Source organism: Heterobasidion irregulare (genome assembly GCF_000320585.1).
Source record: "Heterobasidion irregulare TC 32-1 unplaced genomic scaffold scaffold_09, whole genome shotgun sequence".
Lineage (NCBI taxonomy): Eukaryota > Fungi > Basidiomycota > Agaricomycetes > Russulales > Bondarzewiaceae > Heterobasidion > Heterobasidion irregulare.
Window position 1 is genome coordinate 659,348 of NW_009258205.1, and position 24,478 is coordinate 683,825.

The 24,478-nt window shown below is 51.4% G+C and overlaps 12 protein-coding genes across 12 annotated transcripts; 6 read left to right on the plus strand and 6 right to left on the minus strand.

Moving 5' to 3' along the window:
* Window positions 1–14: 14 nt before the first annotated feature.
* On the minus strand, window positions 15–1,804 carry HETIRDRAFT_325671 (uncharacterized protein; the record flags this gene model as incomplete). The annotated part of the gene is made up of 3 exons (XM_009551644.1): window positions 15–643; window positions 700–995; window positions 1,095–1,804. 3 exons carry the CDS (start codon window positions 1,802–1,804, stop codon window positions 15–17), a joined length of 1,635 nt encoding a protein of 544 aa, XP_009549939.1.
* An 886-nt stretch (window positions 1,805–2,690) lies between these two features.
* Window positions 2,691–3,752, plus strand: HETIRDRAFT_326357 (uncharacterized protein; the record flags this gene model as incomplete). The annotated part of the gene is made up of 4 exons (XM_009551645.1): window positions 2,691–3,136; window positions 3,200–3,280; window positions 3,337–3,463; window positions 3,525–3,752. 4 exons carry the CDS (start codon window positions 2,691–2,693, stop codon window positions 3,750–3,752), a joined length of 882 nt encoding a protein of 293 aa, XP_009549940.1.
* Window positions 3,753–5,159: 1,407 nt separating this feature from the next.
* Window positions 5,160–7,896, plus strand: HETIRDRAFT_325944 (uncharacterized protein; the record flags this gene model as incomplete). The annotated part of the gene is made up of 10 exons (XM_009551646.1): window positions 5,160–5,579; window positions 5,632–6,456; window positions 6,518–6,722; window positions 6,779–6,890; window positions 6,933–6,991; window positions 7,046–7,122; window positions 7,178–7,246; window positions 7,297–7,359; window positions 7,423–7,569; window positions 7,636–7,896. 10 exons carry the CDS (start codon window positions 5,160–5,162, stop codon window positions 7,894–7,896), a joined length of 2,238 nt encoding a protein of 745 aa, XP_009549941.1.
* A 186-nt stretch (window positions 7,897–8,082) lies between these two features.
* HETIRDRAFT_325999 (uncharacterized protein) lies at window positions 8,083–11,717 on the minus strand (the record flags this gene model as incomplete). The annotated part of the gene is made up of 7 exons (XM_009551647.1): window positions 8,083–8,232; window positions 8,287–8,324; window positions 8,377–8,628; window positions 8,687–8,778; window positions 8,851–11,287; window positions 11,360–11,386; window positions 11,438–11,717. 7 exons carry the CDS (start codon window positions 11,715–11,717, stop codon window positions 8,083–8,085), a joined length of 3,276 nt encoding a protein of 1,091 aa, XP_009549942.1.
* Window positions 11,718–12,297: 580 nt separating this feature from the next.
* HETIRDRAFT_411178 (uncharacterized protein) lies at window positions 12,298–12,964 on the minus strand. The gene is made up of 5 exons (XM_009551648.1): window positions 12,905–12,964; window positions 12,820–12,841; window positions 12,713–12,753; window positions 12,569–12,649; window positions 12,298–12,509 (listed from the first exon to the last, which is right to left on the minus strand). Exons 1-5 carry the CDS (start codon window positions 12,908–12,910, stop codon window positions 12,354–12,356), a joined length of 306 nt encoding a protein of 101 aa, XP_009549943.1. The 5' UTR covers window positions 12,911–12,964; the 3' UTR covers window positions 12,298–12,353.
* Window positions 12,965–13,113: 149 nt separating this feature from the next.
* Window positions 13,114–14,353, plus strand: HETIRDRAFT_157372 (uncharacterized protein; the record flags this gene model as incomplete). The annotated part of the gene is made up of 4 exons (XM_009551649.1): window positions 13,114–13,242; window positions 13,305–13,356; window positions 13,416–13,947; window positions 14,016–14,353. 4 exons carry the CDS (start codon window positions 13,114–13,116, stop codon window positions 14,149–14,151), a joined length of 849 nt encoding a protein of 282 aa, XP_009549944.1. The 3' UTR covers window positions 14,152–14,353.
* A 159-nt stretch (window positions 14,354–14,512) lies between these two features.
* HETIRDRAFT_126621 (uncharacterized protein) lies at window positions 14,513–16,491 on the minus strand (the record flags this gene model as incomplete). Its single annotated transcript, XM_009551650.1, has 7 exons — window positions 14,513–14,622; window positions 14,659–15,021; window positions 15,079–15,548; window positions 15,625–15,866; window positions 15,929–16,070; window positions 16,155–16,250; window positions 16,379–16,491. 7 exons carry the CDS (start codon window positions 16,489–16,491, stop codon window positions 14,513–14,515), a joined length of 1,536 nt encoding a protein of 511 aa, XP_009549945.1.
* Window positions 16,492–16,667: 176 nt separating this feature from the next.
* On the plus strand, window positions 16,668–18,354 carry HETIRDRAFT_441443 (uncharacterized protein). Its single transcript, XM_009551651.1, has 6 exons — window positions 16,668–16,937; window positions 17,006–17,400; window positions 17,456–17,684; window positions 17,741–17,993; window positions 18,058–18,153; window positions 18,210–18,354. The coding sequence occupies exons 1-6, from the start codon at window positions 16,674–16,676 to the stop codon at window positions 18,221–18,223; spliced, it is 1,251 nt and encodes a 416-aa protein (XP_009549946.1). The 5' UTR covers window positions 16,668–16,673; the 3' UTR covers window positions 18,224–18,354.
* Window positions 18,355–18,820: 466 nt separating this feature from the next.
* HETIRDRAFT_454018 (uncharacterized protein) lies at window positions 18,821–19,560 on the plus strand (the record flags this gene model as incomplete). Its single annotated transcript, XM_009551652.1, has 2 exons — window positions 18,821–19,144; window positions 19,216–19,560. 2 exons carry the CDS (start codon window positions 18,821–18,823, stop codon window positions 19,558–19,560), a joined length of 669 nt encoding a protein of 222 aa, XP_009549947.1.
* Window positions 19,561–20,158: 598 nt separating this feature from the next.
* Window positions 20,159–20,997, minus strand: HETIRDRAFT_420741 (uncharacterized protein; the record flags this gene model as incomplete). The annotated part of the gene is made up of 3 exons (XM_009551653.1): window positions 20,159–20,263; window positions 20,320–20,470; window positions 20,522–20,997. The coding sequence occupies 3 exons, from the start codon at window positions 20,995–20,997 to the stop codon at window positions 20,159–20,161; spliced, it is 732 nt and encodes a 243-aa protein (XP_009549948.1).
* Window positions 20,998–21,803: 806 nt separating this feature from the next.
* HETIRDRAFT_56025 (Metallo peptidase M35) lies at window positions 21,804–23,147 on the plus strand (the record flags this gene model as incomplete). Its single annotated transcript, XM_009551362.1, has 6 exons — window positions 21,804–21,959; window positions 22,018–22,257; window positions 22,321–22,747; window positions 22,804–22,889; window positions 22,951–23,051; window positions 23,105–23,147. 6 exons carry the CDS (start codon window positions 21,804–21,806, stop codon window positions 23,145–23,147), a joined length of 1,053 nt encoding a protein of 350 aa, XP_009549657.1.
* A 285-nt stretch (window positions 23,148–23,432) lies between these two features.
* HETIRDRAFT_420743 (uncharacterized protein) lies at window positions 23,433–23,798 on the minus strand (the record flags this gene model as incomplete). The annotated part of the gene is made up of 1 exon (XM_009551654.1): window positions 23,433–23,798. One exon carries the CDS (start codon window positions 23,796–23,798, stop codon window positions 23,433–23,435), a length of 366 nt encoding a protein of 121 aa, XP_009549949.1.
* Between the last annotated feature and the right edge of the window lie 680 nt (window positions 23,799–24,478).

Here is a 24,478-nt window from a genome sequence, read left to right on the forward strand (position 1 = left end):
CACTAGAATGGATATTATAGTGCATGTTCAGGAATCCGCCCGTCCTGAACCTTCCGTCCCCAGCCCGGTGTTCTATACATCCACACGCTCACACTGCTCGCCACCAAAATCAACAAAACGAAGATCACCTGCATTTCTTTTGCCCACATTGCAACCATCGCCTGGATCCCGCCCATCTTGTAGTCTGCTCTTCGCCCTCTAGCCAACCTTCTCATCATCACAACATACCAAGCCATCCCTAGTCCCGCGCCAATCAATTTTGGAAGCGGGAAGATTCCAAGAGAGGTAAAGATGCGGCTCAGCGCATGGACGATAGGCGTATTAGGATAAGATAGGTCGGGCAGCGATGGGACGATACTCTCATAGAGTTGATGGGAAACCGGGCCGCCAGCGCCACTTGGCTGATCAAGGTAGGAGGACAGAACGCGAGGTAAGTCAGGGCGAAGAACGCTTCCCCTTCCAATACCCAGTATGTCTGCATGCCCTTGGAGCAAGACTTCGTTCATGATCTCAGGAGATCGAAGTCCACCTGTGAGTAAGATGAGGGGAAGCGTGGATGCGGAGGGGCCGAGGTTTTGGACAGCAGTGCGCGCCCGACGAGCAAACCGGGAAAAGAGTGCTTGACCAGACGTGGCCATAAATTCTGTTAGACACCGAGTTGATGTTGGGCGTCGCTTGCCGAGATCGTGGAATGCGTACCTGGGTTCTCATAATCACCACCGCTGATCTCAATGAAGTCCACCATTCCCCAACTGGCGATTTCTGCGACGTGACCCACAGCACGCCCTTCGGTCCCCAGGCCAACCTGTCCGTTCGCTGATGATGAGCCTGCATCGATGTAATCGGCAGAGTTGATCTTGACACCAAGGACAAAGTGTGACGGGACAACGGCTCGAATAGCAGCTGTGATGCGGTGAAGCAGGTGAAGTGGATTTGTTTCCGCTGAATATTCGTCCCTGCGAATGTTGCTCTGCATCGGCAAGTCAACGAATGTACTTGCTAAAAACAACGTTGTGCATACCTTAAACGAGATGAACTGTGCGATCAAATCTATATCCTTGAATTACGATCAACCCTCTGCAAAGGATACGCACAAGACGAACTCACACCCATGTGATGCATGCAGTTCTATACCGTTGAAACCACTTTCTAGCGCGACCCTGGCGCCTCTAACAAAGCCGTCTATGACCTCTTCGATATCGCTCGCCGTCATCGCTTGAGGGGTTTGGAAAGCGGCACGCAGAATGAGCCGAGAAAACCATCCATATTTCGCATTTACGTGTGATGACGATCGGCTCGGTTGGCCGAGAGCGAGCGGACTCGGTGCAAGTGCTGGTACGAATGGTGGGCGACCCCCAAGTATGGTAGGAGATTGACGGCCTGCATGCGAGAGCTGCATGATAGCCAGCGGACCTCCGAGGTCATCTGAAGATTTCGCCTGAGCGTCACCACGTATCGACGCGGCCAATTGTTGAAACGGTCGCAAACTATCCGCTGAGAGCGTGCGCGGGATGACCATATCGCGACCCAGCGTCAAATGTTGCCCAGAAACCTGCACGTTCCCCGAAATAACCATCCCCCACCCACCCTTCGCCCACGTCGAGTACAAAGCGCAATGCAACGCATTAGGAGGGCCACCGAAGATGGCCGCGAGGTGCTCGTACATGGCAACCTTTACCAAACGGTTCTTCAGCGTAGCGCCAGACGGTAAAGTGACAGGCGTGAAAATCTGCGAGCGGCCATGGCCTGAGATTGATGGAGAATCATTGTTGTATTGGACTGGCCGGCGTGTAAGTCCATACATCATCGGAGAAGTAGAGACGACATACGCTGGCTATCGGCCATACCGCTTTTGTCAACAGGAGAGCTGAGCACTGACCTACTTAGTCTTCGTCGTGTGGATTGTGTGAATGATACATCAGCGCTTCAGCCGTATGTATATTTGGCACCCTTCCCGAGCGGGTCGGGGCAGGTGCGAATAAGTGTGAATCGGTGCAGAATTGCGAATTGATCAAAGTCCCAGAAAGGAAGTTGGCTGTCCTACAGCTGTCCTACGTGCCGACCAACAAGGACGAGCGCTCAAGCGCTCAAGCGCTCCTGTGTCTGCTATCGTGCACCATAGTGTGCACTCCGAGGTAGTCTATCGACCAACGATAAGTGCACAGAGTTTCCTTCACCGCTAACTCAACCGCCCAAACGTCAAATGCATCAGTTACGCCGATCCTTATCATCAGCAGATATTCGAATCGAGAGGTTCCTCGCTTGAACCTCGCCGAGTCGCTCTAGCTCCATCACTTCGTACAGTGTTGACGAGGTTTTCTCAGAGCATCTTCTTTCTGCTACAGCACACAGTGCTATTTTTAAAAACAGTCGAAATGAGGCACCGCCTTTGATTATGATAACTACTAATTAGAAACCTCGGCAGTGCAAAATGTCATCAATTTACACTGCGTGCGTCTGTTTACCTCAATTTTCGTCTTTGCAGGGCGTCTTGCTTTCTGTAACCAGATGAAACACAGGATTGCGCAGTTGCAAAGAACGTATCGAACCCATCGACCCATCTACCGCCCCTATGGGCCCGGTATGTTGGCGGGCTCATACGCTCACCACGTTAAAAGGGTGCGACCTCACTCATTCCTTAATTCAACTTTCACGACAATCTTCTCGCATAATCACGACCTCTACCAGACATGTCTAATATCACGAGTAGCATCGGTTCGCTGACTGGAGGTTTGCCAACAGTCTCGCAAGACATGGCGCCAACAATAATCTTCCTCGTTCTCTACATCCTCACCACCGCCCTCTGTTTCTATCGCCTGACCACACAATACAGGAGGCCCACGCGACTCTTCTTCACCTTCGTCCGCTTCCCCCTCTTCGAGCTGGCTCGGATCGCGACTTTCATCATGCGCGCTCTACTTGCCGAGAACTTCACCAAGGTGCTGAAAGGGCAGGCATCGATCAACAAGAACTTGATCATCGGAGAGCAGATCCTCCTTGGAATTGGTTTCCTCATCCCAGCCTCCGTCTTGGTGAGGTTGGCGGGATTTCATGGTAGTCGATTCGAGGGAGGAGATATACTGGGCGGTCGAAGGCGAGCAACCTGGTTTTTGGAGATCATGCTCATTGTTGCGATGTACGTTCTGTCTCATCTCGGCTAATGTACGAAGAGGCTCATGCCTTGCTTCTCATCCTGCAGCGCTTTCGGTATCATCGCTGGCACGAACTTCTCTGGTGCCCTCACCGACCCATCAAAAGCGAAAGACGTCAAACACGATAGGTAAAGTTCTGCAGTCTGCGCTCAGCCGAGTTGATTCTTACAGTTACCTGCTATAGGGTTATATCATCCGCCATCACACTGGCAGTCCTTGTGATACTTGTGTTCTATTGCATCTCCCTTGCCAGCCGCCCAAATTTCCCCCGCGCCACATCACTTTGGCTTGGTCTAACATCGGCACTACTGGTGAGTAACGTCCTGCGTTTGCGTCGAGATATAGACATCAGTGACTGATCCACGACGACAGATTATCGTACCCGCATATCGCATTCATAATACCCTCAACCCGCCCGCATCAGCGGACTCGGCAGCAAGCAAAGCCGAGTTCTACATTCTTCAGATTACAGTTGAATGGCTTGTGGGAGCGTCGATTCTGGCCGTGAATGTTAAAGAGTGGTGTGGTATTCAGGACACTTCCTATCTCGATCCTGCAGACGTCCAGACCCAAAAAGTGTATTTGATGCAGCCCGTATGATACCCCAGTCCTTAGCACTTTGCATGTCTCAGATGATACCTTTCTCTGTCTTTCCTGTATCATTTTCTCGTGCTTAGCCACCACCACGCATTATAACTTATCCGGCTTTCGTCCGTAATGTAGCAGTGACTATGTCCACGTCAGATATAAAATCAAATTGACTGTATAGGCCAAACAATCATGTTAACTCCTTCGAAGTGTGAAGAAAAAACATCGACGCTTTTGATACAGCTGAGGGCAACCAGAAAGCCCCTCAACATAGCTTCAGGCAATATATATACCCAGACCTTTCGTGCCTAGAAGCCGAGGAGTCTCTAAAAACGTTCGTTGACGCTAAAGTTATGGTAAGATTTGAATAGATGGGTCGTAATTTGGAACTCGGACCTACTTTCGTCTCATATATATCAAAGTGCAGAAGGACTGCCTCAGACGCTCCACTGCGTGAACTTGTTCGAGTGTTTTCCGTCAACCGGCTGTTCGCTTGACCGTGTTGGAGCAGCGCTGATGGTCCAGCTTCTCTTTATAGCGGCCTGGGCATATGAAGGCCAGAAAATGGTAAAGGAATGCCAATTAGAAAAAGGAAGAACAAACCGCTAGTAGTCATCAGGTCAACTTGATATCCACAAATGACGTGTCCTAATACCAAAGGTTCCTGGTTCCTCAGGTCAGATACTCAGCCTTCCAGAGCCTTCCCCACAATCCCACAGGCGTGGGCATTGACATTACTTCTTCAGTGTGAACCTCATCGAGCCCTACGCGTTGGACCAATACTATCCTGTCGACGCGAATCCCATGCATGTCTCTCAGGTCGGCCGCGAGAGGCCAAGAGCTAGCATGTTTGATGCGCTGGCTTCGCCCCCGGTAGTTTTCGACTTTGCCCTGCGCCTCATCCCAGCTTCCTCAAACCGTTCTTCTTGGGTCGAAAAGAGTCCATCACAGATAGCTTCATCCCGTCATCACCCCACCAAAGTGCATCCAGGTGAAGTGATCCTCACGTGATACTTCGGCATAGCGCCGCACTTTAAATGCTGCCTTTATATTGTTGCCGCTGTCTCTTGCCATCTGGATAGCGGTGAGTGTTGCTCTTTCCCGGCACCGTTCTTCAAGCTGAGCAACTACCGTCGATGTTTGGCAGATTCTGTTGCTACTACTGTATTGGATGATCTGGAGGTCGTGTCGAGCCGCCAATCGTAGATTACTTATGGTGTTCTGCGGTACGTTTTGACTTTAGATATTGTCATACCCTATGTCTGCCTTTAGAAGGCTCTACGTTATAACTCACCAATTGATAGTTGTCCATTGTCTTTAACCCCGCTCTCAACAAGGCCGAAGCTTACCCTTTGTATCGTGTGGTTTCTTCTCACCAACCCTGGCTCTCCATCCGACCGACATCACCACCTCCCCATAATGTCCACTCTCCCGCGTGCGAAGTCACCCTTGACCCCTCCCGGATTATCGAGCTTGTTTTTCTCATTTACACGTTCAAAAGCAGAACCACAGCCTCGTGTCAAGTCCTCGATTGAGATATCTCCCCCCGTGGATTTTGATGCGGGCATCAACACATCTGCTGCGTGGACGGAACACCTCGATTCTGATCAGCCGTCGCATTCACTCTCAGACGATGAGCCCGACGATATCGTTGGAGATGATATCGACGGTCGCGCAGCGAGGGTCTTATACAAGTTCGAAGGCAAACCAGAATTCAGGGAGCTCTCGGTGGAGGGTGGGGATCAGATTGAAATTCTCAGGGAACACGTGGGCGATGGTTGGAGTTTGGTCAAGAATGAGCATGATGAGATGGGGTTGCTGCCGCAGACGTATTATACCGTAAAATGTTCTCTTAATATTTCCCATTTACCATATCTCACCCTTCCATCAGTTCACGATCGACTTCATCTCTGCCCCAGAAGCGAGCATCAATTCACACACGAGTCGGCGAGACCCTTCTACCACCTCGTTGACACCACGCGCCTCTCCTAACCGGACACCTATACCCCTCCCCCAACCTGGACCCATTGTTGTGCAAACTACTGGCGAACGTATGATGGCTGCTTTTCCCAGCTTCCGACAAAGTCTTCTTGGCGGCAAGAATCTGAATAGATTCTCGAATTTTGTTACCAGCGGCGCTGAAGCATATGTACTGAAAGGCGATGGAGCACTGGCCGCGATAGACACAACTATTCCTCCGCCTTCGCATCTACAAGAGTCTAGTGATGATGAGGGTGAGGAGGGCGGGACGGACGCGATCTCGATGGGTAAAGCTAGGCTTGGCGAGACAGATCGACACTTCATTGATGCAGGTCCCTCTTGGAAAACCAAAGTGCCGCCATTTCGCGTGCTCGTACACTCTCCATCGAAGCGCGCCTCTACGCTTTCGGGCTCTTACATCATCTACAGTGTCACTTCGCTCTTTCATCTTCCATCATCCGACCTGGATCCTGACCTACCTCCATCGTCACCTACGCGTATCACCGTCCATAGACGATTCTCCCATTTTGTTGTACTCCACACTTCCCTTACGCGTCGGCTTCCTGGCATTGCACTTCCACCTCTTCCAGAGAAACAGTATTCTGGCCGTTTCAACGACGACTTTGTCGAGGCCCGACGAGGCGATCTAGAAAGGTACCTTGGCAAGATCGTCAGACATCCCGTTGCGAGATATGCAGAAATCCTCACGTTCTTCCTGGGCTGTGAGAGCGACATAGTGAGTCGCGCGGCTCCAGTTGTCAACAGAAGCTGATTGCATCTTCGTTCGACCTCCCCAGGAATGGAAAAGACAGCTTCCTCGACATCTCGCTCTTCCACCTGCTGGACCATCCTTCTTTGCCAACGTCTTTCACCCAGCATTCAACTTTGATGCCGATGAAGCTGCCGAAACAATTGACAAGTTCGATGCCCATACGAAGGTGGTAGGCACGAGCGTCCAGAGCTTACGAAACATCTTCGGCCAAGCTCGACAAGCGCGAATAGGTGTGTCTTGATTCGATGAATTCTACATACGCGATGTGACGTATATATCCAACTAGAGATGTCTAAGGCCGAACGCCTGCTTTCTTATTCGCTGCTTTCCCTGATCACTTCAAAGCCCTTGGCATCCCCATCCAATCCAGAGTATGATGACGCCCCATACTTCTATGAGTCGGAAAGCGACTCGGAGTGCGAGCGGAAAGGAAGTGATAGCAAACGCAGAGGTCTGCTCAACGAAGAAGGGGCATGGTGTTGGAAAGAGAATTGTGAAGGTACCTCTCATCAATAACCATATCATGAAGACTGGTCAATTCATCGCATTATAGATTGTCTCAAGCTTACGAAGGCTTTGCAGAAGACGAGCGAGACATTACAGAACGTTGCAGATCTCTATGATGACCATGTGACTAGCCTTTCGAAGAATATTCCAAGCGTCATCAGACTGAATTTTGCTTCAGGCTCGGAGAACACAGCTAGTCACACATGAGGCCTTCAAGGGCGTTGCTCATCCGTCACAGCTATACTCGGTGGGTGCTTTCACCTGTGATCGTAATCAGTGTTCTAAATTTTGCGATAGCCAGTTGTCGATACTCATCGCAATACTCTCTCACGCTACAAAGAAGCTATGCAGCATGATGGGGTTTGTCGCCTCTTTGTCTTTTCTTTTCACGACGACCGACCGCATCCCCCCTTTCCTTGACAGCCCGAGAACGAGGAAGTCGCTGCTCGATGTGAGACCGTACTGAACACGACAATGGCCGAACTAGAGACATACCACACCCAGAAGGTCGAAGACTTTAGTAGCATCGCCAAGGAACACCTTGACAGTGAAATTGAGTTCTATGAGCAGGTACATGAATGGCCTACCATGCCTACTTAGATGATGGAATGTGGCTCTGACCATTATGATATACAGGTCCTTAATCGCCTGCGTACAGCACGCCGTACGTTCGAACCACCAATTTATGACCGGCTATGCGCCTCTCCGCGGCAGCCTTCAATGTACGAGCGTGAGCTATCCAGCCCACGCCAAGTCCCAGAGGCACTTCCTCAGCCGTGCCCTCATGTCTTCGATTCTGCGCCAATGCGTCCAGTTAGCCAAGCATTGCAAGATGGTGTCGGACTACTGATCGGCGGTGCCGCTGCGCATGCTAGCATCCTTGGTCGATTTTGGTAGATATCCCGTTTCTCGGTTTCGCGGTCTGGATGCACTGGACATGTACTAAGTATGGACAGATCTCAATATTGCTGTCCCGTAGTCGTTTCATAGTATTGACTCAGGCTTATCATCAGATATGCTTTGTACTTGCACTCAACGAAATGACAGAATGGTCAGGACACGAATTAAGCTCAGAACCGGAAATCATGTGCATGATCGTATTAAATCGTCACATTGCAATGGAAACCAAACTTCCGTTGCAACAAAAGATGTACAGGGATCAAGCACATCTCGTTTGATTCCATCACCCCAGTGTAACACTAGCAAAGGGATTGATGAAGGAATGAGATGATACTATACCACTGAAGAAAAGCCACCAGTCGTACAGGTGAGCTACAGGAAACATACTTGCAGAGGCCACCAGGTGAACAATATAAGATAGGATACTGCAATAGACCGTCATTGATGTCGGATTCATCGAGCAAGTGACTCACTTACCTTTGGCGAGTGCAAAAAGAGAAAAAATGCAACCCTGGCAAGAACATAGGATATTAGGTGCCCCTAATACAGAAAAATGTGAATGGACTCCCAGATGGTAGCTGTAGCCCAATGGTATGATAGACATTGTGTTCCGGAACGTCCCATCTACCGAACATATAATTTGTGATATTGATGATAAAATACATACCTCAATCTTGCACTGGAATTCTCTAGCTGCTGTCGTCGTCATCGTCATCGCCTTCGGAGTCGCTGATAACCAAAATGTAGGTTTCATGCGTCGTTTCCGGCCAACGATACTTTTGTTGACTTCCACTTTGTGGATATATCAGTTTGGCTGCATGGTTTGGGGGTGGGTGCTCGCCGGGAGTGGTCGATCTTGATTTGGTCTCCTCTATCAAGCTAGGGAATCCAGCACATCCTCAACCCTCTCCACTCCAACACCCTGAACATGAAAGCAAAGGACAAACGCACCGGTTTCGCTCCCTCAACGATGTCAGTATGACATCTTTCTCTTGCCTGGTCTTCGCCGTTTGCAACCGAGCCATCAACTTCTTCGTCTCCTCGATGTGAATTTCGAGCTCCCTCTGACGAGCAGCCAGGTCGGACTTCTCGGGCATCTTTTTGAAACGTTTTGGAGGAGGCGGTCGAATGCTATGTATGGCGTCGTTGATGAAGGAGTCGGCGAGGTCCCGTAGAGCAGCAGGGGTGGCGGCAGCGGTGAGATTTACGACTGTGCTGAAGTTTGTAGATGTGGCTATCGCTGACGATGGCCCAAAGTTTCCTTGTGTTACAGGCTCTAGGAGAGCATTGGGATCAGATACCACATCCGGCTGAAGCTCAGGTCGCCTTTTCCTCTTGCTAAGTAGCACCATGCGACGCAAAGACGCTTCTTTCCCGAGTTCCAGAGAGCTTTCAGATGCTGTGGTTGCGCTAGGTTTCGGCAATGGGGATACGGAGCTAATTCTCGCCTTTGAATTATATATTTCCGCTTTCGCACTGGCGATGCTTTCCTCCGATTCTTTTTGTCGCGCGAGCAGCTGATCCTTAGCAACAGATGTGGCTGGTTCAACAATGGACCCCGTGATATCAGAGGATGAAGGCGTGGGCGACGAAGAGGTTGGGCGAGATGATATCACAGGGATTGAAGGTGTAAGAATTTGATTGACCAGTTTGGGTGGAGTCGGAGGTGCTGATGTGGTGATCGACTCCTTATACTGACAAGGAACATCATGAGTGACATGATCTAAAATGGTATCCGGAGGCGCCGCAGCAGGCGGTGATGCGATTAGATCTGGAAGTGTATTGCGAAGGAGTTTGATAGGAGAAGGACGTTGGGAAGCTGGTGGGCTTGACTCTATGTCCATGTCCTCGTCAGAATCATAAACCGCGCGACGTTGTATGGGAAGAATACTCGGAGGCAGAGGTGGGGGCTCGATCATAGGAGGTACAGTAATGGCAACATCGGAAGAGACCCCCCGAGACACAGCACACGAGTCGACAGCCATGGGCGGACCAAAGCGAGATGTATACAGCGGCGGTGGTGGCGGCAGTGGGAGTAGCGGTGGCACAAAGGTATTAAGCGGCGCAACCAAGGGTATATGATTCTTGCTTGTAGACGGATTGAATCGTTCCGGTGGCACTTCTGGGGACGTCCTAGTGGCTTCTGAAACCAAGACTGGGAGTGGAACAACGGCAGCGGCGGGTGGCCCCTTTACTTTCTTCTTCTTTGATTTCTTTGAACCCTGCGTGACATCTGAGGTTTCCACCACTTCACCCGGTTCCAATTCCTTTGTTGGGGGACGATAAAACCAAACACGAACACCTCCCAGTCCCTCAAGTCCAGCCATGCGACGGCTCTCAAACGCACGATGTGCAGCCTCCTGAGTCTTGAACTCGATCAGCGCCTTCGTATGCGCGAGTTCGATACGGCGTGTAGGAGGGCTGTCTAATGACGCCAACCATTCGCGAATGAACTCGACAGAACGGAATTTGCGTGGTACAGTCTCCATAACAAGTGTACGATCAAGTTCTGGCAACGGGGAAAGATCCTCTGTGGGAAAAGTTCCCCTGGGACACGGAAGTTTATGATCAGGAGGCATGCCAAGGATGCGGTGGTCGAGCGGCGCGTAAGGGATGCGAAAAGGGAGCTTGACTTCAACAAGCGACGTAGTAGGGGGATTCCCCTTAGTGTTGGAAGCTTTTTCGGCCTTGGAATTTGCGCTGGAGATAGAGAGCTGAGGAGAGAATGAAGGCTTCGATGGAAGAGGAAATGGCTTCCTGACAATAGGCTCTTCCTTGGCGGGCTCCGAAAGTGCTTGTTGGGGATTAAGAGATGATGGTACGGGGAATGGCGCAAGCGCGTGAGGGGTGACCACACCAGGACTTATGCTTGCCATAGTAGAGGTGTCTGGCGAATGGTGCGGAAACTGCGATGAGAACAAAGCGCCCCCCATGCTAGGCCAGTCGAGGTTCCCAAAAGCGGTGCTATGAGGCTGGAAAGAAGAAAGTTGGGTTTGGGAAAGCTGGTGAAGCGATTGGTAGTTGGAGCTGAGGGGGGCTGCAACAGTGCCTGAAGGGAAACCGCGAGATCTTGGGGATTGATGAGCACGCTCAGAAAGGGGAGAAAGCTGTCGCTTAGTTCGTGGCTTGTATTCTTGAATCGCGAGCCTTAACGGAGTGGCTTGCGTTTCCCTGTGTGGAGGAGCCTCTAGAATTTGGACCTTTGGATTCTGTTGCATTTCTGCGAGAACAGGCCTTTCATTTCGGGTCTCCTGCCTCGGGTCGGTCTCAGTATTCGCCAGAACCGCGGACGACCTCGTCACCGTTCTTGCCTTCGGTGGTTCGACCGTGCCTAAACCCGCCTGATACCACTTACGCTTCAAGGAAGTTGTGATAGGACGAGTCAATCCTAGCACCGTCAGAATTAGGACATGTCAAAGATACTTGGTTATGCACAAGAGAAGGACTAGAGGATACGTACCCTCTAAGTGAGGTCCCAATCCTTGACCTGGGAGAATAGTCCATGATGAGCGCCTAGAGGATAGAAAAAGACACTGACCAGGCCGGTATCCCATTCGAAGCAAAATATTGTACCCCTTGCCTTCTCTGATCGTTTCGGACAGCTCTTCTGGGGAGTCATCGCTGACGATGATATGCTCATCATCGTTCGTTTCAGAGCTTGGAACCTCGACCATGCGGGCAGAGCCCGGAGGTGAGGGCGATGTTGCCGTGCTCGTCGGCTGAAGCTGCTGGGCAACGAGCCGAGCATCCGCCGATTCGTCATCCGAGTCGTCAATGATAATAGGCGACGTGGACGATCCTAAGCCATATGTGACCATGATAGTATGCGCGAAGGAAGAAAGAATGAGATGCCGGGGCGAAGAGTTTGAGTTTGTGGTATACTGAGGGACCTGGCGGTGACGCTCAACTTTGTCGCCAAAGTGCTTGGTTGTTTGTGATGATTTATACATATTTTAGCTTTGCCGCATGAGCTCGGTTGTGGATAATGCGTTTTCAATGTGTCCTCGCATCCTGAATGCACAATCTACATAGAATCATGGCTTGGTTCGATAGACGTCCCTAAGACAGGAAGAAAAGAGGCATGCGGTGCGAGAATCAGTATGTAACGCATAGTCATGTCAAAAGCTATGCTACACGGGAGATCGCCGTCCGAGAAGGGTGCACAAAAGATAAATTAACGCCATATAAATGCAGGGGAGGTGGGTCGCTCGCAGCCATCGCTCCTGCTAGCAATAAGAACGCTATATTAGATCGTGCTTGCGCTGTAACAGTGAGCAAAGGGCACAGACGCCAAGCTAGACGTCAACACATAATGTGCATTATATGACACTCACTTAGCAGTAACCTACCATGCGGACATAAGCATGAAGCTTCCATGGACAACCGACGATGGACATGGGAAGGGAAAGAGCAAAAGGTGATTGCTCACGAAGCGCCTACACGCAGCCACAGTGCTACTTCGCTTCTGCTGAGTCGCCCTTTCCCCGTTCTATGAGTCCGACACCAACGATGACACCGTCCGCCAGCACGTCCGCAACTTTCCGGCCCTCCTTCGCGTGGTGCTCAGCCCTCTTGATGAACTCGCCTTTGACCACTTTCGCGCGGGCAATCTTGGAGCGAGAAGAGGTCGGTTATGTGTGGAAGTTCACAACGAGCATGGAGCACGTACCTCTTTCGTGTGATGCAAACACTCTAGGTAATCATCTGCTTGTAGTCGGCATTGGCTGGGGCTATCCGTCTGTGCGTAGCACTGGCTCAAGGGTTCATGATCAGCCCAATGTAACCATCGAATTCTGTATAGGTCTCCCCGCACCTTAGAGAACTCCTGCCAGTAAGCGAAACATCGCGAGCGACCTGTGTGGATAGACACGGGCTAGAACACGCGATTCGAAAGCACAGCTGGGCACTGCTAGTACGCACCCCCATGGAAACCAAAGCCTGACTATAACACAGTATATAATGATCAAAACATACCGAAACTGAAAGATTCAGCGAGTCAGCTTACCGCCATCGTGCTTGAGAATGAATGAGTGAGCGTATGTTGGAGCGTGACTACTCGGCGGGCGGTGTCACAGCATGTGACGACCGGTAATGTCGATAGAGAAATTACGTCACGCGCCTCCCTCCTGCCATAATAGCACAGCTGCACAGCGTCCCGAATACTTTCTGATCAGACTTACAGGCCCGCAGCGCGCAAGACAACAAAAAACACGCATGGCAGATCAGGCAGAGCTCGCATTTGTAAAGAACTTTATCAATACACTCGCTTCACAGCCCATTGTGTTCAACGATGATTTCCAACAACCGCCAGAGAACACGCTGAAGAGGGTCCCGGTGCTGCAGGTCTGTACAGCATGTCTGCGGCAGATAGAGCACAGAAGAGGCTGACACGAGGATACGATCAGGTCGAGGTGCCTTCGCCGCCAGAACGGAAGGTTGACTTGGCGGAGTCCGTCGGTAAGCGCCTTCTAGGCCTGATTGCGTACCATATAAGAAGGGTCCTATCGTCTCCACAGGAATCCTCCAAGTGACCTTTAAATCCCTCAAGCCCCCTTTCTCCATCTCCGTCTCTGTATCGCCCGCAGACCCGATCTCCTCTATCAAGACACAGATCGCTGCAGAACCTCGTGCTCCCCCAGCCGACGCCCAACGTCTGCTATTCAAAGGCAAGGCCCTCGCGGACGCCAAATTGCTGAAGGAATATACTATTAAGGACGGAGACATTGTGAACCTAATGGTTAAACCAGGGTTCGAATGGGACCCTTCGAAGGAGTCGCTGAAGGAACCAGCCTCCGAAGGCACGAGCGATGCGCGCCTGAGTCCTAACCCGTCAGGGAAGAAGCGTGGCCACGGACGTATACCCTCTGTTGTCCTCTCTCCAACCCCGTCCTCGCCATCCGACAAGCCTCAAGATATCCCTCTCGTCCTCGACACGGGTATCACGTTGTCCGCTGACATGCCATCCGAAAGCTCGCCGCTTCCCCAGTCGACATATCGCTCCATTATATCTAAGCCAGAGTTCTGGGAGAAGCTCCATTTCTTTCTCAGGTAAGCTTGTATAACCTCCTTCCCATATTGTGAAATTTAGCCTCACTCATTCAATCATTTTTCAATAGCGGGGAATTCCATACTCGCAGCGACGCGTCCACCGCGTTCGAAGACTTCCTAAATGCAAGCAAGGGCGTCCTCACCGTCAGCGAGATTGCCAAAATTCGAGACCATGTCGGCGTTGTGGGCATGGCGGGTACGTGATCGAGCCGCTGGTATAGAGAAGGCGTCGAAGGAAACTGCTTGGGCATGATAGTTGGGACTCGGGGCACCAGGAAGCTTCATTTGTATTGTATATGGGATCGAATCTCGCAATTCAACGTGCTATCACATTTACCTAGTTCGCCCATGTATATTGTTCCGCAGATGCTCAGTGACAGTCCAAAGAATTTGGCACTTATCTTGTATTTTCCTCAGAACGAGCTGTTCTGGGCATTGTGGCAACAACAAAATAATTTAAATATATTAACTATGTCAACATCCAACGTCCAACGTAATACATGATCGCACAAACAATCGTCCCGACCTCACCCTCCCACCTCGACAACTGTACGGTGAGGCTCGCTCAAGAGGCACGCGCTTGATACACGTCGAAGTAGGCAGTGTACTCCTCCGGTGTCATCAACTCCTGGTGCTCCTCTGTCACATGTGAGAATGCTATAGGCTCGCCATTGACTGCCGAACGCAGTCAAATCTACCATCAGTTCACACAAAATAGAAGGGGACAAAGACACCCACCTAGCATGATTGGATCGTCTTCTATGGCTTCTTCGTCGCCTATCCTGCTCACACCCTCGGGCTCCATCGCTGATCCGTTGACGCCGCTGTGACCATTCACACCATTCACAACACCGTTTACACCGTTCGCCGTCTTTGCGATCTTCCTCTCCGCATCACCCTCATCTTCGCGTGATCTGGACCGCTTTCTATATTCGTTCAGCGAGTCAAGATAATCAACATCGGGCTTTCGATCTTCGTCAAAATCATCCGTAGTGAAAGCGAAATCTGCAGACGGCGTGTTCTGTGCGGAGGGCGCTGCAGAATTGGCCAGTGAGGCGTAGTAGTGGTCGTAGTCTGTCCACATGCAGAACCTGTCAGGATTATTCGACAAGACAGATGATGGGAACTCACAGTCCACTTCATGGATCTGCTTCACGTCAGGCTTCACATCTTCGACAGCCATATCCACACTTGGTTGAATGGCACTCAAATTCAGTGAGCCCCCAACTCTTCCGAGCCCCTTCAGACTCTCGTCGAACCCATTCGCTTCATGCCCATTTACCAAGGCCCCATTGACGGCAGACCCTACCTGCAGCGCATTCTCTTTGACTCCCAACGCTGTCAGATCTCCCGTAATGGTACTCTTCAAATGCCACGACGGCATTGCATTCTGTTGTCTCTTCGCAGCTGCCTCGGCATCGCGTTCTCTTCGCACTGTCTCTTCGTCTTTGTCTGTCGAGATGACGATGCCAACCCCTTCGTCCTTTCTCTTCTCTCCGTATGAGCCAGCGACTTTGAGGCCTCGACCTGGCTCGCCGGATCCTTTTTGTGATGCCGCGTCAGAAGCGAGGTTCTTCGAGATGAACTGTACTACATCAAATCTATGGATCAAACAAGTAGTCAGTATCACTCCCAGCAGCATTTTGCTGAAGGATAGAGGGCGATAATTGTACATACGCAGGCAGCACCATTTCCTCGCTCTTCCTCAAACCTTCCCTGATAAACCGCATCTGATAATTAAATCGTTGCATCCTGTCCTGACTCCCACGAACACTCTCAGCATCGTCATTGTCGATAAGTTCAGCGTGGCAAACGTCGCAGATGAAGGCGCCACGCTCAAAGTCCATTAATTTGTCGACCTCTAGTGGCGCAAAGGATTTATGACATCGCGGACAAATATAGCCTTTGTTGTCCAGTTCCTACACAACCCAGGTTGTTTGGTCGGGTCAATACTTAATGAAAGGGTAGGGAAGAGTTCTACATTTCGCAAGCCAGTATCAATACGCCGGCGCATTTCGGAGACACGCCACTTGACAACGTTACAGAAACGCTGAAAGTCAACATAGAAGTATTGTCTGCCGACAGACCGCTGAGCGCCTTCCTTGAGTTCGTTCTGCCGATGACTAGAAAGGGTCGTGGGTGGCATGAAGTATTCCGTTGGGTAATGTCAGTTATTTTTCAAGGTAGGATGGGCGATGCTGACGCACACTTGGACCAATCGGTCGCCCTCTAGTACAGCCATGAGCTTGTTTAGCTCCTTCAACTGCAGCCCCATTCTCCCCGCAAGATCATCGTCCTTGAGCCTGTATGTCACAGCGTAAAGTTCTGCGAAAAGTGAAGGGGCACAGAAAAACGCAGTCGAGCCAGCACGTAAAGCTTCACTCCAATCCTCCAGGAATTGGCATGTCGGAGCGCAGAGAAGAAAACTTACACTTCGTGGCGCGCCAACTGGTCCATAACGACGATGAACTTGGGCTCGTAGAACGCTCTTGATACATATTGGACGAGCAAGCGGAGGGCAGCCTTGTCCTCGTCGGTGATCATTAGGTCAAGTCGGGCAGAAACTGCAGCCGAGGACGAGGACAAGGGATGAAATACAATCGGCGCCGTCATGGCTTGTTTGGCTCATGTTTGGCCGATGCGCCACCCCCGCGCCAACACCGCCCGTTCTTCAAAAAGTCTATCGGTTCCAGGTCTCTTCCCTCTCACATATCCTCCAACACACAATGGACGTCGACGAACTCGATCCCTCTTCTCCCGAGGTCATGTTGGCCTTCTACCGACGCCTATATCCCTTCAAGTCGATTTTCAAATGGCTTAACCACGAACACTCCCCAACGCGTCTCTTTACGAACCGCGAGATCGCGTACACACTCCAATCCGACGTGTATTTGCGCTACAACTCGTTCACCACCGTCGAGGAATTCAAGAAACAGACATGCTCGCTGAATCCGACGCGTTTTGAGATCGGACCCGTGTATACCGCTCGAGTGCGTACGGCCGCTCGAGTCGACTGGATCTCATGTTCTGATCTGTGCGCCCCGAACATCCATCTCAGCCCCGAGATAAGAAGACCATACGACCGAGCGCGTTTCTTCCGCTCCAACGCGAGCTTGTGTTTGATATTGACATGACGGACTACGACTCTATTCGTACATGCTGCTCCGGCGCAGGCATCTGCAAACGCTGCTGGGGTTTTATCGGCGCGGCCGTCCGTGTACTTGACCATGCCATCCGTGACGAATTTGGATACCAGCATTTACTATGGGTGTATTCCGGTCGTCGTGGTATACATTTGTGGGTGTCGGACCGAGAAGCAATGGAATTGACAGACGAGCAGCGGAGAGCTATCGTGGGCCATTTGACGGTAATACAGGGTGGACAAGATATGCATAAGAAGGTGAATGTGAGGGGTAAGAAGGGTGGAGAAAACATCTTGCCGCCCTCTGTGAAGTGAGTTGCCGTTATACTCATTCAATGTGAACTCGGCATTTGACTATGTTCGAAGAGCGGCGCTAGAAACGTTGGTCGACGTATTTGGCGACCTAATACTCGCAGACCAGGACTGCTTCAAAAAGGATGAGGCTTGGGAAGAGCTCCTGGAGCTCATCCCAGACAAGACAGTGGTTGCTGAATTGCGGAGGAAGTGGGATCGAGACGAAAATCGGTCTTCGGAGGACAAGTGGGCCGATCTCAAAGCGAAGGTCTCAGGCTACGACAGGAAAAGTCCAGAGCGGGTATGATCCTTGTACTTTCACTGCCACTTGTTGTACTCAGGAGATATTGTGCATAGGCTGTCATGAAAGCTGCGATGGAAGACATTGTCTTGCAGTACACATATCCACGCCTCGATGCTGAGGTCTCCAAACATCGGAATCACTTGCTCAAAGCGCCGTTCTGCGTCCACCCAAAAACAGGTCGCATATGCGTACCAGTTGATCCCGAACGCATCGACGATTTTGACCCTGGGCGCGTGCCCACCGTCGGGCAACTGTTGCGAGAGCTCGATGCAACCTCAACAGAGTCGAACGGCGAAGAACATTCCGGTATAATGCATTCTTCCTTAGTCAGCGTTGGCATTGACGCAAGGCTGTTTTATTTGTTCTTTAGATTGGGAGAAGACATCTCTGAAGCCTTATGTTGATATGTTCGAAAAACACATTATCGGATTAATGGAGGAAGTGCGAAGAGATAAACGGGAAACTGGTAAGCCCCGTTTGTTCCTTTGCTTGCTCATTGTTGTGTTCTCAAGCGCAGTTCAGACACCTCATGGTAGCTGTCATCTTGATCATCATTAGCCCTCCTAGGACGTCCCGCTGTTGAACCTGTATCACCTACTTGTGCATTTACTAACATTCTCCGTGTCTGGCTGGAATCTTAGCCGCTGTATCTGTGGCTATTGCACCCATGTATCCATTCGTTGACCATCTTTTTCCTCTAATCAGCATGAGACAGGTGATGGTAAAGTTTTTTGATTCTTCTGGTTTGCCCGAAAGGGCGTGCACTTATTCGGCGAGGAGAAATCTGGTCTCTATAGCCTTTTCCTCTCGAAAAACGGGGACATCTCCCCGTGCATGAGCGCTTGAGCGATATTTGCCTCTAAAAACGGTTATTGTAACACTGTTGTAACGCGATTTGAAGTCGACAAGATGGGGCTATATTTAGTTAGATCTTACGCAGCAATCCCTACGTCACCATGTGTCGAGGGGAAGCCTCCTAAAGACTGCCAACCGCGACCATTGGATCATTGGCAGCCTTAGCTTGGTGTAGTCTGTGTCACGAACGGCAGTAGCCTATCCAACATCATCTTTCTGGCCCATAAATCTTGACGCAGTCCTTCCCGGCGTCGATTCTGTCCCCAACAACGAACACTATGTCCTCCACGACGTCATTCCCCACTCCGAGCGGCTCGTTCGCCTCTCTGCCGACGGGAACTTTTAGCGGGCCAGATACCGGCTCACGTAGCACGACCGCCGCGATGCTCTTCGCGTTTCTGATCGTGTTCATAGTGTTGTTGGGGCTGTTCATTGCGGCGGGGGTATTATGGCATCATATTGCGATACGAAGGCGGTCGCGGCAGGCGTGGGTGAGCTATGGGGACGAATCCAAACCAGGGGGCATAAAGAAACCGGAGATCTGGGAGGTATGGGCAGATTACGAGACAGGTGGCGGAATAAGGAACTTAGAGACGCTGCGGGTATGTTTTCGACCACTTCATGATTCATCAAGTTACCCCTTCATATACACAACCGAATCTACTTCACACAGCCACTAGCCGTCGAGGTCGAACGCTCGTATTCATCAAAATTGTCTCCACCGTCCCATCCTGTGCCGAACACGACTCCTTCCTCGGAGTCACCACAGACTCGCAGCTGGTTTCCCACCTCGATGCGCTCGATACCTCCAGCGAAGGACCTCACACCCCCGCCGAGTCCAGTACAAAAGGCCCAAGTATCTTTTCTCATAGCCATGCCGTCACAAACGCGAAGTCAGGGCAAAGCTGCACGCTGGTCGATGACGTCCGATGCGTCCCATTTGGATGATTGGTCGCTCTCTGGAGAATACGCGATCGGCACACATTACACACCGTTTCGCGGCGGGAACGAGGTCTGATCGTGTTCTACATTATTCTTTATCTTACTTTCTCGTCCCGAGCAGTGGAGATTACGACAGCGACGACCATAATGATGGCGATGAGTTGTGTACGAGATTGGTGTTGCATTTTCCTTTTTGTGATGCTTTTGTAAACTTACCTTACACTTGCCCTGCATATTACTGACTACTTATCCCAGTCGAGGCTACGTGCTTGCCTTGATAACATCTGTGTACGATGACCTTGCAGTACTGGCCCGGAGCTTCCCCGCACTTTCAGATGCTTCCCCGCAGTGTCGATTACATCTTGATCACTTACGTGTATTGTCACGTGTACTTGACTTGCCTTACACGTGGGCGGTCACGTCGCGTCCTCGACCGCGCCTGCAAGCCTCATCTTGAAGTAGATTATCTTCACCGCTCGGCAACATTAACAAAAGAACAGGTTTGTTTTTATTGTCATGAAGGAAGGCATGGTTCCGTAGCGCCCAACGTGAAGGATAGAACATCACGTCAAGAAAGTAATCGGATATCAAATACAAAGCCCATTAGAGCAAGTTACAAGATAATACAGGCAAACACAATCCTATTCCATGCCACTTCATATATACTGTTCAAGTCACTCAAGAAGTGCAAGGACCTTGGAAATAACGGTGGTGTCTTTGGCACCTCTGTCATAATCTTCTCTTCCTTCCAACGTCAACTTCAACAGCGCATGCAGATCCTGCAGTCGAGACACGCTCATGATTCAATTGCATTCAGATAATACTGTTCACTCACTTCAGGTAACTCAGCTATATCGCCAACAGGTGTCGACAAAGCCGTCGTGCCATCAACGTAACCGTGCACGCCTACTGGATACAAAGGGCCTGTCGCGTCTTTTGCTAGCCAGAATTGGTCGATTGGAAGGTCGCTGCGTCGCTGTTGAATCCTGAAAGATGACCTTATCAGCGGTGCTCTTTCAATCCCCTCACGTACGCACCTCCACCGGTTTCTGTATGAGCCAGTCGTGGGCACCCGCTCTGGGTCCCTCGCTTTCACAGCCAAGGCTTCCAACGCGCTCCAATCCTCGCTCGAGAGCCGCAGGACCCTCCCATTCGAATCGATAGCAACGTCGGGAGAGAAGAGAGAGAGCGTGAAGCCCTCCGGCTCGACCTTGGTCAGACGCTGGAGGATGAGTATGAGGTTGGAGCGGGACGGTTCATATCCAGATCCAGAAGGGTGGACGTTAGCACGGACATGCCAGCCTTGAGCAGGAGATGTCATAGATGTTGAGCAGGACCGCAAGGTTGGTATGTAAGCTGTCAGATCTGTTGAGAAAGAAAGAATAGATACGGCGGTCGCGAGCGCGAGCAGAAGATAGCCGACGACCTTCAAGGGCGTGAAGGAGGATGTCTTTGGGTATCTGTCGTTGTCTGGGACAGCGAAGTACGTGGCTTTGCTGAAAGAGGTGTCCATGCTTGTCAAGGGGAATCAAAGGGCGATTGCTTGCTTGCTATTACTGCGCCCGAAAAGGATGACTCCACGTCTATCGGGTGCTACCAGTGTGCTAATACCAGGTGCCACCCTGCACTAGCCAAGTAGTCATGCGAATCCCCTGATAGAAGCCTGCACGGCCGTATGTTCTGAACAGGCACGACATGCCCTGTGGATACGTGCTGGCTTGGCAGATGGCATGATCAGGCGTTCACGATGCTGCAACGTTCGATACCAGCGCAGACGATTGCTTTCTCTCGTATCGTTGCTGGGATTGTCCGCAGTCTGCCGCCCACGTGCTTTCGGCGTAACATCCCATATGATTCTCCTCTCCCTTTTCTTGGCAACATTTGACTAGGACAGCCAGACAGTGACCTCTTTTGATATTGTATCGTCTCTACGGCCAAACAGACCGTCTCTTCTGCCCGCTTTGGAGGCCGTGAGGCGCTGCGATGCCGTGATGACTCCACAATGCTGAGGATCGCCACGCTGTACGAACGTTGTTGAAACATATGGCCCTCCATCTTCTCCATCGTATGTCCAGGGTGGTTACAAGTCAGATTGTCACGGCTGAACGCTAGTGCCTCCTTATCAACGATTGCCTGCTACTCCTGCTGGCCTCTGTTTCCATATGATCTATCCGGGCACCTCATGGCAGCTCATGGCGTCCTCTCTTCGCGCCAGGATCCTTGCGCTATAAAACCTTTGCCACGAGATGGTCAGCGCCAGGCTCACTGCTCTCTTTACCTTGGCAATTTCCCCTCCTCTCCCGGTCTCGAAGCTTCAATATGCGTGCTGCCATCGCTTCCCTCGTCCTCGCTGCTCTCAGCGCGTCTGCTGCCCCCAGCCTGACCCTGTCTGTCTCCTCCCCCGATGATGTTGTTGACGTCGACAACCTCAAGGTCAAGACCATCCTGAAGAACACTGGTGACGAGTCCGTCAAGGTTCGCATTGAAATAGTCCTATTCTTCACGAAGAACACGTCTGACCTTCAATTTACAGCTCCTCAAGACTCCCGAGTCTGTTATCTCGACGTACCAGACCAACAGCTTCGCGATTGCCTCTGAGTCCGGTTCCGTCCCTTCCTTCACCGGCGTGAAGGTCAAGTACGCTGCGTCCAAAGTTCTCACGGAGAACAAGGAAGAGTCGTTCGTCGTTCTCGCCCCCGGTCAGACCTTCGAGGTCGAGCATGACCTTGCTGGTGTCTACAACTTCACCAAGGGCGGTGAGGGCAAGTACAGCGTTAGTGCCTCTTTCTTCATCTTCGTCATTCATCGCAACGTAACATACCCTCGAAACATGTAGTTCGATGCCAACAACCGCTTCTTCTACGTCGATGCCGAGAACAAGCTGAAGGTGGTCGAGGCTGAAGCTGCTACCACCGCGAGCATGGTCTCCGGCAAGCTTGCCGTCGTTGGCTCTAAGCCACAGCGCCGCAGCCTCCAAAAGCGCACCGTCACCTTCAATGGGTGCACTTCCTCCCGCCAAACCTCCATCACGACAGCCGCGGGCCACGCCGTGACGTACGCCAGCGATGCCGCTTCCTACCTTGCTGGCATCTCCGCTGCGACCACCCGCTACACCACTTGGTTCGGTGCATACACCGCCACCCGCAAGAACACGGTGCACTCCCACTACGTGAACATCGGCACCGACCCCACCAGCTCCGAATACGACTGCAGCACTTGCACTGATAGCAACGTCTACGCCTACGTGTATCCCGATACCCCTGGTGAGTCTTTTGTTGGTCTTTTCCATCTATATCCGTTTGACATGGACTTGGAATAGCCTATGTCTACCTTTGCGGCGCTTTCTGGGATGCCCCCGCGACCGGCACTGACTCCAAGGCTGGCACCATCGTCCACGAGCAGTCTGTGAGTCACTCTTTCCATCGCCCGTACATCACACTCTCTAAATGATATTCGCAATCTGTAGCACTTCACTGTTAACGCTGGCACTGAGGACTACGAGTACGGTCAAACCGCTTGCAAGAGCCTTGCGACCTCTGACCCCGCTAAGGCCATCGAAAACGCCGAGTACGTCTCCTGCTGCTTATTGTCCCGTGTCCATCACTCACGATTATCTTCAGCACCCACGAGTATTTCGCTGAGAACAACCCCTCGCTCTCATAAGTTATTGGTTCTGGTTCCCTGGGATTGCACACCCTACGGGATATCTATTTATGCACATTTGTTGTCTCTGGATGGATGGATGAAAATTTGGAATAATTTTCTTGGATTTTTATGTCTTGGTTGGACTGTGAAGTTCGCAGAAGACGCATCGTGGCCTCACTGAGTAGTCCACGAAGGTTTGAATGCGTTGAAGGTTGTACTGGGTCCTGCTGGGTCCTTTGGCGAATCTATCCCTGTGAAGATGCCTTGTGAGCACCAATGCCAGATGTCACTGAAGCGAAATAGTTAACAGTACACAAGAGTAGAGGGATCACTTATGACTAGTTTACTAGTACTACGTCCGCTAATGGACGCTTCCCTCCCCACATCGCCACTCGACCATGGCACGTTCACCAACCCGATTGCATACTCCAGCGTACGCTCAAACTCGTGAGGGTCGTCATCGGAACGCCGAACGTGAAGGGCATCTCGTGGTCCAGCCTTCATGTGGAGAGGGGAAGGCATAGCGAGTACGACAGCGACCTGTAAGTGTCTTCGAGGGCTCTGCAGAGCTTGTATTTCAGCACTTTTCTCAACATACTCCGCGTGTTTCTTCGGCCATATGAATTTAGATGCCTGAGCATCCTCTGCTACCATTGAGCGTTCAATCATGACACTGGTGGAAACTGGCTACCAACATCATGTTGCAGTCAATCTAGCACTCTCTTCCTTTATTGCGACTACTTGCTCACTCACCATGATTTGCTCCCAGGCTACATCCGCACTGACAAAAGCCTGCGACCAAATCTCAAACAGCCTCGGCTTCTCCCCAAAGCTAGCCTTCTCCCCGCTTTCATAGCGATCGCGAGTCACAGCCAGAGGTACGAGATTCCTTCCCGTAACCCTTCTCCACGCGCACAGCGCGACGATCCCCACTGCAAAAGTCCCGATCGCGATGAAGCCAATGATTATAGGGGGAGACGTGCCCGAGGCGAAGAAATCCGGGGCACCGTCCGGAGTGTTGGCACTTGGCCTACCCGTAGCAGTGGGCACTGAGCCGCTCGAGCTAGTGCTGCCTAGTGCCATTGAGCTTGGGTGTGCTCAGAGATGATGGGCATCGTTCGCACGAAGACCTGACCTGCGGGACCTGCCTGCGACAGTGGTCTGGTGATCAGGCTGTCTCTCGTGGTATTGCCAGGGCTAAGGTCTCACACTCGTGGGTTCCGGACTACAGGTTTGTCAAACGCGTGCGAAGAACTTTGCCGAGTCGAGGCATCACAAGAACTGGACTGCTGCGGTAATCGAAGTCACTGATCGAGATAGATCGACTGTCCATTCGTAGACATAGAAGT